This window comes from Protopterus annectens, chromosome 8.part0, assembly GCF_019279795.1.
Source record: "Protopterus annectens isolate FY-2018-M chromosome 8.part0, PAN1.0, whole genome shotgun sequence".
In the NCBI taxonomy this organism is placed as follows: domain Eukaryota; kingdom Metazoa; phylum Chordata; order Ceratodontiformes; family Protopteridae; genus Protopterus; species Protopterus annectens.
Genome location: NC_056741.1, coordinates 338,282,024 through 338,296,600, shown reverse-complemented (window position 1 = coordinate 338,296,600; position 14,577 = coordinate 338,282,024). Strand labels below are relative to the sequence as shown.

At 36.1% G+C, this 14,577-nt stretch overlaps 1 protein-coding gene across 1 annotated transcript in view; it reads right to left on the bottom strand.

The window, feature by feature from the left end:
• The window catches only part of LOC122808228 (extracellular calcium-sensing receptor-like), a 387,150-nt gene that overhangs the window by 36,420 nt on the left and 336,153 nt on the right, over positions 1-14,577 (bottom strand). The window contains exon 6 of the mRNA XM_044079190.1: positions 12,932-13,055. Within this exon, the coding sequence (XP_043935125.1) occupies positions 12,932-13,055 (124 nt within the window). The remainder of the gene's footprint in view (positions 1-12,931; positions 13,056-14,577) is intronic.

Below are 14,577 nucleotides of genomic sequence, written 5' to 3'. Positions count from 1 at the left end.
CCCATCTTCATTGAACCGCAAAAACATCGATTGTCCAGAAGAGCGAAAGCAGAAATGTCGAATCATCATGGTTGGCCTTCTACGGTATAGCTCCTTAAGGTAAGTGCTCGATAGTTACAGACCTTAGGGTTAGGGTGCGGGTTAAGGTAAGTGGATAGATGGCAATGTATGTTAGATTTAGTGTAGGGTTTTGTTAAGTGTATGTAGGTGGATTATTTAGTTTGTTTGGGTTTAGCTTTTAAAGTACGTGTGCAATAGTTACAGACCTTAGGGTTAGAGTGCGGGTTAAGTTAAGTGCATACATGTTACTCCTATGAACCTATGAACCTATGAGCATGGTGGTATATGTAAGATTTAGTGCAGGGTTAGAAGTAGGGTTTAATTTAGGGTTAGAAGTAGAGTTTTGGTTAGTGTATGTATGTGGTTTATTTAGCTTGTGTAAGTAGTATGTAGTGGGCGGTGGGGTGGGGCAAGTATGAGAGTTCGACTTTTTAAATTTCATGGTTTAGAGCGTTCAGTGTTTATGTGGTTCGATGACGACGGGTCGACGTTTAGGTATTCAATAAAGTAAGTGGTCAACTTTATAATATAGACCCAGTCTGGATAATGAGCGTATTAGTTATTACACATGTATTTTTAAACATACTGTTTAAATACACTATTTGTTTTTTAACCTCAGTTTTAAACACATCAATTATCTTTTAAAGCACACTCACTCTGGAGTTAGAGATAGGGTTTTGCGGAATTTTTTACTGATCCATTTGACTTAAAAGGTTATTGCCACAATATTACTGCCCTCATCACTCTATTAGTTAATTAACCAATAGTGTTATTTGTTTAATTTCCTTAATGTATTTAAACTCGTGTTTTTTTTGTATTTAACTGATTCTGATGAAGTCCGATTGGGAAGAAAGTGATGAATGTAGTGGATGTACTACAAAAGTTATTTGTGCCTTTGGTGCTTCTATCATATCTGTGTATTTACCAAATGAATTTACTACAGGTGGGTTTCTACTCTTAACACTACATGAGCCTTTTTTGTTTCAGACACAAGAAAACCTCAACATGGCCTGGTCATGCCACAGGAAAGGGAGACAGAATGAGAAGAAAGAGAGAAGCATTCAGCATGAATGGTCAGTACATGCCCTTCATCAAAGGCACACAAGCAACAGAGATGAGAACCATACCTTACATGGCAAGGTCAGTATCAGATTGCCTCCTCAGTGAGTTAGGGGGGTATCTTTGTTGGTTTTATTTGTACATTGAAAGGTTACATAATCAACACCAAATTGCTAATATGTAAGGTTTTAACTACTTTGCTCATGGAGAAGGTAATGCATGCTATGTCCAAAGTGTCAGCTGTGGATTGCAAGAATTATGATAAGTTTATCTGAATGCTTTAACCTAACTCCTGAAGCTAACAGAAAAAAATCAGATAGCATAGAAAAAATATTGCGGAAATAAGCACTTACATTTATTAGTGGGTGAGTAGATATCAATTCACTGCCTTTTTTTGTACCACTTTTGCACCTATACCTGCCAACCACCAAACTTCATAAGAACTGTTATCCAAGCAGTCATGAACATGCCTTGTGCACTTGCTGGCATCCCCAAAATGAAAGAACTTTTCAGTTATGAACACACCTCCCATTCCTGTTGATGATGTGAGCACTTACATCACCACAAGGACAGGCTATGCATGCATGTTCCCACTTATGCATAGACAGGGTCTACTCTTACCAGACTGGGTGGCTACACTTGCATCCACCTGACCTACCCCACCTCCCTCCACTGCAAGATGAACTTCCTCTCTCCAGCAGAGCCCTTTCACTGGAACCATGGTACAAGCTGGTCAACTGCCACCGTTCCTTTCCACTGGATGGGCACATCCATCCTTCCCGCCTGCATCAAGTGCTCAAACAACTACTAGTCGAACATGGTTCACCTATGCCATAGTCAGGGCTTTAACTCCTGCTGGCTAACTTACTGCTTTTTAAATGGTACCAGTCTTTATGATAAGAGAGCAAGCATTCAATACTGTGCCACAGGACATGAAAATCTGGCTAGCAGATCAGGAGTGCAACATTGTTGAGGAAATGGGCAAAATGAGTCTGGTCATCAAGGCACAAATGTATAACAAATATGTACCCAGTACCATATGTGGGTATAACAGAGCCCACCTGAAGGTGGTATAAACCTTCATTGCATGTTGCACAGGCAAAAGAGGAAAACACTGACTGAAATACATGACAAAATATTGGAATAAAAAAATGCTTCCAGTCTAATAAGATGAGGCATGTAGAGTTCAATAGTCCACAATGGGTGGTTAAGGTTGTTAATAATAATAATTATTAATAATAAAGTCTTTTATTGGAAAATTTGCTACGTTTTCACAAGATTGATGTTATTATTTGTGAAGCATGGTTAAAGAACAATGACTGGAAACCAGTTCTGTCAGGGTATAAATGTTTTTATTGTAACAGATATTCTAACAAAAAATCAGGTGGAGGTGCTATGATAGGGATTAAAGATAGTTATGAGACCTGTGATTATTACATGTTCAGTGATAACACCTATACTATGGACTGTGTAACTGTGGCAATAAAGACAACCCTGAAACATATAACAATTGTTGGAGTGTATATATCACCAAAGTCAAGTACTGATGGCCTAGAGGAATTCATACATTTCTTGAAACACAGGAGGGAAGAATAATATTATCTGAGGACTTAACTTTACCAGAAACAGACTGGAATAATATTAATTCAACAATGTTAGTAAGGAAATTATTCACAACATATATTCAGGAACAACAATTGCTTCAGACTGTAAAAAAAACTACCAGAGGACAGAACATACTAGACATTGTTTGTGTTCCTAAAGGAATTACTGTTATCCAAGTCACATTTTACCACCATTGATGTGCAGTAATCATGGGGTTATAAAGGTTAATTTGTTGCTAGATAATTCTGCCAAACTGAAATCTAAACCAATGCACAGAAGGTTAATTACGGATTGTATGGAAGCAATACAGTCACTGTGTAAAATTAACTGGAGTGAGGTGTTCAGTGAAAAAACTGCAGATGGAATGTAAAAAGTTTTGAAAGAGAAATTGAGTACAAAAAATAAAAAAAAAATGTTTAACATCAGGATCAAGGCATACAACATCAGGGGGATATATTTCCATAAGAACAAGATATCTGATTAAGGCGAGACAAAAAATATAAGAAATGGAAGAGAGGTCAGACTACAACTTTAAAAACTGAAATAAACAAGCTGGACAAACAGATTAAGCATAGTGTGAGATGATCAAGGAAATTTTGAAGAACATTTATGTAAAGATATTGAGCATAATAGGAAACCTTTTTTATAGATACACAAGATATGGAAGGAATAAAGAAACACAAATTGATAAACTGTATGCAGATTCTAAAATTTATTCTCAGACACAACAGATTATGGATATATTTACAAAAAACAGTTTGGCCCTACAAAAGGGGTGGTAAGTTGTCATAGTGACATCCAGGTAACCCCAGATACTGGAATCAAATTAGATTGTATTGAAAAAGAACTGTGCAAACTGGACCCAAACAAAACACAGGGAGGAGACAGAATTAATAACAACGACCTGAGAACACTTCAGCAAGACTTACAGTACCATTATATTTATATTCACTAGGTCATATAAATATGGGGAGATTCCTCAAGATTGGAGACATGTGCTTGTTGAAGTAGGACAAACCCAGAGTCCTGTAGACCCTTAATTCTACTTTCATCTTCTGGAAAAATAATGGAAAAGGTATTATTGGATAAGTTATTGTCAGAACTGGATAGGGCGACCGCGGTGGTGCAGCAGTTAGCGTTGTCTCCTCACAGCAAGAGGTTCTAGTTTGATCCTCGGCTGGGGTGCCTTCTGTGTGGAGTCTGCATGTCCTCCCTTTGGTCGTGTGGGTTTCCTCCGAGTGCTCCAGTTTCCTCCCACATCCCAAAGACATGCTGTAGGTGGATTGGCATGAGTGTGTGCATGTGTGTGCCTTCCATGGAAGGTTGGGCGCTGGGCTGGCAACTTGACACTGTAAAACTCCACTGCCAATCATGAGCAGGCAGGTGATCCACTGTGGCGACCCCTAACCAGGAAAAGCCAGAAGAAGAAAATTGTCAGACCTGGATAGGTTGGGACTTGAAACCATATATCAGCATACATATGTTGAAAACAGATGTATTACCATCTGCAACATGATGTTCTATACCAATATAATAACAGCTATGAATGAAAAATCGCGCTGTGATGTAATTTATATAGATTTAACCTCAGCATTCGACAGGGTCATGCACAAAATACTGATCAATAAATTAGTACAACTAGGCATTGATATACTCTTGATAAGATGGATAGCTGCATGGCTTACAAAAGGACATGGCAAGTATCACACACCAACTGGACAGGTGAAATCCTTGGTTACAGTCAGGGTGTTCCACAGAGCTCTGTCCTAGGCCCTTACTTGTTTAGATTGTATCTTTCAGACCTAACTTTTTAATTTGAGGTATTCTACAGTCTATATGCAGACGACCTGAAATTGGGTAAACTGATTACATGTGTTACAGGTAAGGCATGTCTGCAAAATAACTTGATCAAATTGACCATTTGGACACAGGAGAAAAATATGCTGATAAATACAACAAAACTAAGCTTATGAGATTTGGGAGACATAGATTGAAAGGTGAGTATTTAATACAACACATAGTGATTGAAATGGTAGACTCATTTAAGAACCTGGGTATATGGGTAGATTCAGCTATGAGTTCTTCTAATCATATCAACTATTTGATTAATTACAGTTCTAGAACTATAGGTTGTATAAAAAGATTTATAAAGTCTAAGAAATCAAAAATAATGAAGTCATTGTTTGTTAGTTACATTAGACACAAACACGAGCATGGAATAACAATATGGAAACCCTATTTGAAAACAAGCATGGGTAAACTGGAAAGAGTACAGCAGAAATACACCAAGGGCATCCATGATGTGAAAATTTAAGTTATTATGAAAGACTAAAATATCTGAACTTGTACAGTATCTCTTACAAATATCTAAGAGGACATCATATTCAGGTATATAGGGCATTTAGAGACAACTACCTCTGAGAATGTTTGGGGTTATCAAAAAGTACTAGAGAATCATCAGACAACCTATGTAGAAGATTCTTTAGAAATTAGAAGTGCACTAATTGGTTATCTGACAGAGTAGCTGATGCATGGAACAGACTATCAAATTACATTAAAGCAAGTACTAGTTTAGATATTTTTAAGAACAACCTTGACACTTATTATGGGAACAAGTGTTGTGGTATATTGGCAAGCTAGAAGGACATTATTGCCTGTGCTGGAAATATTTGTATGCATGTATGTATGTAAAACAGTGCAAGAAACTTCTCTGTGTTTAAGATTTTCAGTCCATATATTTCTAGTTAATCACTGTATATTAATCAGATCAAACAATAGTAGTAGAAGTAGCGAACTTAAACTCGTCTAAAGACAAAACAAAACAAAAAATAATAATAGAAAATATATAATTGTACAGCATTGCTAAGTATTCGAAAGTAATCCAAGCAAGGCAGGCAGTCTGTTTCCAGTCAAAAATCCTTTATTAAGTACACAGACAAGCGATCCAAGTAAAAAAAAAAAATAGAGTAATAAAGTAATAATTTACTCACAAGCTTTCTAAATATATAGATACTTTTTAGAAAGCTTGTGAGGAAATCATTACTCTATTTTTGTTTAACTTGGATCGCTTGTCTGTGTACTTAATAAAGGATTTTCGACTGGAAGCAGACTGCCTGCCTTGCTTGGATTACTTTCGATTACTTAGTAATGCTGCATAATTATATATTTTCTATTATTATTTTTTGTTTTGTTTTGACTTAAGACGAGTTTAAGTTCGCTACTTCTACTACTATTGTCTGATCTGATTAATATACAGTGATTAACTAGAAATATCTGGACTGAAAATCTTCCACACAGAGAAGTTTCTTACACTGTTTTGTTTTTGGACCCACTACACTTTAGTGGGTTGTTTTGAGACTTCGGGGATACCACAGAGATTATTTGTTTTATGTATGTATGTAAGGAACAAATGCCATATGATGGAGCTAATAAAAGTAGTAACACAGTAGTTGTAGGTAGTGTTAAAACTCCAGATCCTCTCTGTTATCACAAAATTCTCTACCTGTCTTACTGGAAGGCAGAAAAACTATTGCTAAGAGATACTGTATCATGTGTAGCTATTGTTAAGTCTACAGTTGTTAGAAGCCTGTCCAAGTAACTGACTCCAGTTAAGGTCAAGGGGAAACACTGTTCGAGATGTCATTGTCCAGGGTTCATTTGAACTGGGAAAGGTGGCAAGGTCTTATGATATCTTAGTAGATGTTATAAAAGGTAATGACTTTGATAGCACACATTGTAACATGCAGCCAAGAATTAAGGGAGTCACACTGGAAAGGTATCAGGGGTGAGACTCAGTCAGTGTCTACCATCCAGTAGAAAATGGTAATGTGGCCATTTCTGAAAAATAGGTATGTGGCATCAAATTATGGAACCAGAGACACAGCTATCAGAAGGTAATGGATCTCCTCTGGAAGGAGTTACTTCAAGAGTGGTGGTGGTGGGGTTGGTAATAGTGAATGTAAATCTAAGTTACAGTTGTCAAAATGTACTGGATTTGTCTTAAAAGAAGAATGGTTAAAAACTGCAATGAGATATTTAAGGCAGTCCAGAAACAGAGTTTGTTGTAGAGAAAATGGACCCCAAAAGAAGGGATTGAAGGAACCAGTACAGGAGTTAGATAATATCAACGTCTAGCTACAGTCCATAATATTACTTCTTCAGACCATATGAGCATAAAACATTCATAAAGGGGCGTTATGTAAATTTTGACCAGGTATCACAAAAAGGTGGAAAGATGTACTGCAAAGTCTGTGAACACTGGCAAAAGAGTATTAAGACAAAATGGGTCTATATTAGTAACCCGAATGCTTACCTTATTGGATCCCTAAACATCGACCTGTCCTTATCAAAACACGAGAACATCAAACACCCAGAAGAGCAAAACCGGAAACATCAAATTATCATAGTTGGCCTTCTGCGGTATAGCTCTGTAAGGTAAGTGTGCTATGGTTACAGACCTTAGGGTTAGGGTGGGGCTTAAGGTAAGTGCATAGATGGTAATGTATGTTAGATTTAGTGTAGGGTTTTGTTAAGTGTATGTGTGTGGATTATTTAGTTTGTTTGGGTATAGCTTTTTAAGGTAAGTGTGCGATAGTTACAGACCTTAGGGTTAGGGTCTGGGTTAAGTTAAGTGCATAGTTGGTGGTATATGTAAGATTTAATGTAGGGTTAGAAGCAGGGTTTAGTTTAGGATTAGAAGTAAGGTTTTGGTTAGTGTATGTATGTGGTTTATTTAGTTTGTTTGTGTAGTTAGTATATAGCGGGCGGTGGGGTGGGACAAGTAAGATAGTTTGATGTTTTGAATTTTGCGGTTTAGGGCATTCGGTGTTTATGCAATTCAATGAGGAAGGGTTGGCATTTAGGGATTCAATAAGGTAAGCTTTCATGTTTATAATATAGACCCAACAAAACCAGGGTTTACTCAACTGGTACAGCATCATGGAGACACTTAGAAAAATTATTTATGTGCAGACACAAAATATCTACTAAAGACTGGTATGCTGATGGATAGACAGCATGACCTTTGCTTAGCTTGTATTACCCTGTTATGTACCTATTTGTTAACTAATCAAATCTACTACAACATAAAAGAAAAAAGTTAATAGCAGTAAAAGTCCATGATCGCAAAAGAGCTTTTGAAGCTAAGGAAAAAACATTTCTATTGCTAAGGCCAACCAATTGCACATTCTCACACAAATTCATACAGTGTTTCAAAGTCTAACTCAACAACAAAACCTTCAAAATAGTCACTCATGACTCGTACTCAACATCAGGCATGGTTACCAAAGACATCTCTCATGAGTCAGTAGTAGGTCCCTTTTTTCTCAATTCTTAAATGACCTTCCATGGGGACTTTCACACATAAATTGTGCATGATATGCTGACGGTACACTAATTACTAAATTGCACAAACCTTAAGCAAACATCTTAAAGATGATTTCAGTGCTCAATGGAAATGATTAACTCATAGTATATTAAAAAGACCACCATGACGGTGATCGGAACGCCACAAAGACTAATCAGTTCTTATTTTAAAACATAAAACTTAAAACTTTGTTCAGTGATGATATGCTGTAAACAACTATAAACCAGCCATATAACATATATAAAGTGGAATCGGGAGTATCAGATAAGCCAAAACTGAAGATCCAAAACATATAGAAAATAATGAAATTTATTGTAACGGTTGATTGAGAGCTTTCATCTCAAGATGAGACTTCATCAGCATAAATTCCAAAGGTAACCCACAGTCCTTTTATAATGCGACAACTTAACCAATCATTCAATTTTTCAGTAATTAAGATAATTAATTAATACCTTTTCTAAAAACACGCAAACTTCCCACATAAAATAATGCATCAGTTACAGGATCTGTTAATATACACACACACACACACATATATATATATATATATATATATATATATATATATATATATATATATATATATATATTTGTGTGTGTGTATAATCGTTATTCTTACTAATAAAATTCAAACATAAAAAAGTGTACTTTAAAAGTGCAAACTTGTTAAAAATATGGAAATTGTAAACAGTGCGCATACATACTACAGATGGATCGATTATTATAAATGAATATAATGTTAGGTTTATTAAAGGAAATTGTAATATGACAGGAGTGGTTTACTTAGCTAAATGTAAGGCATGCCTATCATTTTACATAGGGAAGACAAAGAGAGCACTAAGAAAACAAATATATGAACATAACTATGATATAAAAACTAGAAGTAATGCCAATGCTCTGTACAAACACTCTTGCGTATGTCAGAGGTTTGAAGGTTTCAGCATTGGTATTTTGGAAAAAAAAATATTATTAACCCTCGAGGAAGTGACTGGGAGAGCAAACTTGAATTTAAGGAACTTTACAGCAGCTCAAACTTAACACCAACACATCTCCAGGGTTGGATGGAACCATTTCTATAAAACCTGTTTTAAAATTAAGGGCAGACAACTTGTAAACACTTAAGGGATTTGGATATTTTAACAAGTTTGTATTTTTAAACTACAGTGTTTTTTAAAATGTTTGGATTTTATTAGTAAGAATAACTATCATATAGATAGATAAAGACATATATATAGGTTCATAGGCCAGTACTAGGCTAACTGCCCTTGCGAGCCATTTTAAGCCTAGCCAGTTATCCCCTGTGAGATTCAAACCCTGTACCTTATATATATATATATATATATATATATATATATATATATATATATATATATATATATATACATAGATATATATGTATATGTATATTTTTTAAAAAGATCTTGCAATTAATGCATTATTTTATGTGGGAAGTTAATGTGTTTTTACAAAACGTATTAATTAATTATGTTAATTATTGAAAAATTGAATGATTGGTTAAGTTGTCACATTATAAAAGGAATGTGGGTTACCTTTGGAATTTATGCTGATGAAGTCTCATCTAGAGATGAAAGCACTCAATCAACTGTTTCAATAAATTTCATTATTTTCTATATGTTTTGGATCTTCAGTTTTGGATTATTTGATACACCTGCTTCCAACTTAGATACACTGTATGGTTGGTACATACTTATTTTAAAAGCCATTAAAGACTCAAATGGATCTACACTCCGATTATAACAATAACAACACTATCCAGAACTACTTTTAGACTAAAATCACTCTTTTAGCCTCAGATGGAGACTCAAGTCAATAAAGTTCTTGGATAGCAACATCATGATTAGTTCTAACAGAGGCTAGAAAACTTATAGCCATAAGCATTCTACTGCCCATCTGCCTAGACTGGAATGCACTCTTACTGTTATTGTACAACTTTACCCTCAAAGTAGCCCTTTACATCAGACTACAGAGAGAAAATTCTCAGGTTTGTTAATCTAGCCCAAAGTAGTGGTGTAATTTACTATAGTAAATACCCTCACCTACATGCAGGGCTACACATGTGTAGGCATGTCTTACCTGTTTAACAAAAAGACTAGCTTAAATACTTTCAGGTTTTTTTTTCTGGATAAAAATGCATTTAAAGTTTTATTAGTGCCCATTTAATGCGTGCTGGCACGTTATTCCAGCAAATTTCTGAGTTTATAAGAGTGATATTTCAAATATGGCCCTATGACTTCCTATGCCTCAGATGCAAAACTTGTTCTTTCATCAACTTTCTCGGACTTTCAGATTTCAAATTCTTCAGAAAATGCATGCTGACACAAAACCTGTTGTTCCAGCAAGCCGTGGTGCAGCGGTTAGCACTGTCACCTCACAGCAAGAGGTTCCCTGGTTCAATTCTCGGTTAGAGTGCCTTCTGTGAAGAGTCTGCATGTCCTCATTGAGTTTACATGGGTTTCTTCCGGGTGCTCCAGTTTCCTCCCACATTCCAAAGACATGCAGTAAATGGATTGAACTCTCTAAATTGGCCCTAGTGTGTGTGTGTGTGTGTGTGTGTGTGTGTGTGTGTGTGTGTGTGTGTGTGTGTGTGTGTGTGTGTGTGTGTGTGTGTGTGTGTGTGTGTGTGTGTGTGTGTGTGTGTGTGGTACGGGTGAACTACAGCAGCAGGGCTAGCCACCAGCAGTGTAAACCTTGGCTCTAGATGATTGTCCCTGTTGAAGTGGCACCCTGAGCCAATGTGCAAAAAATGGGAAACGGGGTGAGGATGAATGGATGGAGGAATTAATAAAAATCTGCACCTATTTCAGACTTCCTTGCCTTCAGAAAATGCATGATGAAACACAAAGCCTGTTATTCCATGACAGTGGTGGGAGGGGATTTAGGCTGGGTTTGCTACTGTGCAGTGTATGGGGGGTACTATAAGTAAGTTACGCTGAGAATATCACCATGCTACTCTGCAAAATTAATTGTGATGTCTTCATGTCCTCCCCGCGGTTGGATGATGTTCGAAAGACATGCGTAAATGGGCATGCCTTCATTGAAGGTTGGATGTTGAGCTGGCACCTCAGCATTCGTGAAAATCTACTGCCAATCATTAACGGACCGGAGTTCCGCTGTGGTGACCCCTAACCGGGAAAAGCCGAAAGGCAAACAACAACAACTCTGCAAAATGAATAAAAATGGCTGCTGGTGGCAGCTAGACAGATCTATTACTAAATACAATAACCGTTAAAATATTAGATGAAAGGAGCTACCCCTCATTGATAAACAAACCCTTAGCAAGAAATTCAGCCTAGCTACTCTCTGAAAAAGAAGGAGGATAGGACAGTTCTGAAAAGGTTTTCCTTTACACAGACAGCAAGCTGAAAAATCTCTTGGCAAAATAACCTGATTTGGGAAACTCAGTACCAAAAAAAAAAAGAATTAGGAGAAATTAATAAGCAAATCATTCAGGAAGCAACTAAGAGTCCATCTTATGGAGGAAATAAGTGTAACTGTTCTTTGAAGCATGGATAAACTCTCTACTCCTTGTGGCCCAGTCAGGCCATAAACTTATTTCAGCACTGTTATAACAGGGAATGAAATTAAAATCATGCTACATACAAATTAATAGATATATTAACTTTATGTTCATATTCAGGTTGCTAAAGATTAATTTGTTAAACAGCATAAGCATGATGTTGTACTGCAGACTTAAAAGAGTTGCTGGCACCTGTCTGTTGACTGATTGAATTCATACCACAAGTTGCTAACATCTGTTATAAGAAAAAGCATGATGATAAATATTTTTTTTTATTTTGTAGAATTGCAAATGTAATGCATTTGCATTAACTGTTTGTGATTCTGTTTCATCTTTTCCAATTTAACTGGTGTTGTAGCTGAAAAGGGTTCTTGGACCAGATAACTTAGTCTGGTAATAAACATTAAATAAGTAAACAATGACCTCTAAGGCTGATGTATCCTGGAAAAGGTGAAATCCCTTGTAGGTTCATAGGTGTTTACTAAGCTAACAACCACAAGGACCATTTTAAGCCTAGCCATGCATCCCAAATCCCTGACAAGTTCTGATAGCCTTGATAAGTGTAAGCAGGGGGTTGGGAGATGAAACATTTACAACCAGTGGCTGGAAGATGAAACATTTACAGGTGGCCTGTGTCCATTAGAGACATAGGTGCCAAACCAGAGATGAATTTCCTGCTCCTGATGCAATTGTCCAAGTTGCACTTGAATTGGGTTAGGGACGAACTCTGCTTCACCTGGATGGTGAGCCTGTTCCACCTGGATGGTGAGCCTGTTCCATAGATGGGGTAGTCTCTCAGATACATACCTGTCTCTCCAGCAGGTCCTATTTATATCACAGCCAAGGTTTACATCTTTAGAATGGGTAATTCTGGTGCTGTTTGTTTTGTGGATATGTAGGAGGTACATCAGAGTGGGGTCTGACAATGCCCTGTATTCCAGGCATAGATCTCCCCTCAAAAGCTTGTAGGAGACAGAATACAGGGATAGGGCATTGAGTCAGTCTGCATAGGACATTTTACTTATGCCCTGTATTCTTTTAATAAAGAACCTCTGTGGACGTTATAGCTACTTCATTCACTTTAAGAGTTTATCACTCTCATACTTTCAGTGATGATAACAAATGCAACCATCATAATCAATATTTCTATAGAAAACAAAAATGCAATATATCTAACTCTGACATTTCTTTTTAAAGCTTGTTTCAGACTTTTCACTGAAAACCCATAAGTACATGTTCCTGTTTCACTGAACAAAATAGTTGCATTTTGAATTTACTCAATTTTCTGTACATTTTCAGCTTACCGCTTTCATTAGACATACTTCCTTCGGAGCAAGGGATGCAGTCAAAACAACATATTGGTTGCCCCAGTTGAGGGGCTTTTCTATATCCAGGAAGACATTTTTCACTGCAGACAGAGGAGGGAATCTGCAAAAAGAAGTAGGCACAGTATGCAATCTATTGAAGCTTATTTTACATATACATGAATCAGAAAATCTCCATACATATTGATTTTTATTTTTATGTGGAATGAATTATCGAAATGTCTGACTTTATTTGTGAGGAGAATAGTCAAAGTCTTTCATTTGGCTTGTATGCAGAGAAACATTCTATTTGTATATTATTAGTACAGTTTGACAGCACCAGGTTTGAAAGCAATATAATACAGTTTAAAAATGTATAAGTATTTATTCCTTGACACATGGTGTTGCTTTGCCATGAACACAAATAAAATACCCCTTAGATGTACCACTGTACGTAAATATCCTACTGTGTCCTTGGAACATGGGTGATAAAATATGCAACCACAGTGTAGGATAGCATAGACTGCATGACAATATCCTGCAGGTAAAATTTAATTTTACCTAAGTAAACCTTCCCACCACCATGTATCCAGATGTGTCTCCACTCATAACAGTGATTCTACAGACCTATTTCACTTGGGATAGCATTGCTGAAGCAACTATATCCCTCTCTGAAGACACAGAAATATGTCCTTTGCCTTATCCTTATCCTGTATGTCTCAAACATATTTATACTATAATCTATTTACTATTAGTCATGTGCTATTCATATATATATATATATATATTTATCATTAAGAAATTTATTGAGATTATTTATGATGTACACCATGAAATACGTTCATATAAATCAATATTTACTATTTTATTGTTAGTTGTAAATGTTATGTATATGTTTGAGTGTTTTATTGACTTTGTATTTACTGTACTTTAAATCTTTTTTACGTTCTGTTACATGGCACATTAGAAAGTTTTATAATTATGAAGGAAGGAAATGACTCCATAGTCTGATAATATCACCCTATTAAGCAGAAAGTATCTTTTTCTGTTATTCTTTGTGATACACTGTCACTAAATTAATAAACTAGGATTTTTTTTCATTCTTTGGTTCATGTTCATATTATGAGTTTTGTTTCCAGTCTATTTTGCCTTTCTTGGTATTCTTAATTTGCATTATTTACAAACACAACTATACACATGCATAAAAAAGGAACATTCTTGCCTCTGAATAAGGGCCATAAGGCATGTTTTCGGAAATGCTTGCTGATTTTATGTGAAATGAAACAAAGTTAAGCAATGTATATTTTTACTTATTAGCACTTAGGGCCTGATTCCAAAAGACTTGCTCTCACTCTTAACATAAGTGACTTACTCTGCTGTAAGGCTGTCCTGATTAAGAAAGACTTGTTCTTGGTGAAAATGACTTACTTCAATATGAGTCCTTTCTGTTATTAGGCTTGCAAAGCTGGGGGACAGACTCCAAAAGACTTGTTCTCAGAGTAAATGACCCATAATCTGCAATATAGAACTTTTTTTTTTTGTCAAAATTAATTTTGTTGATATGTACTGTATATCTCAGAAATAAGATATCTCAGAAATAAGATGCATACAAAGGAGTCAAAATAAAGTCAAATTTTTTGCCCATC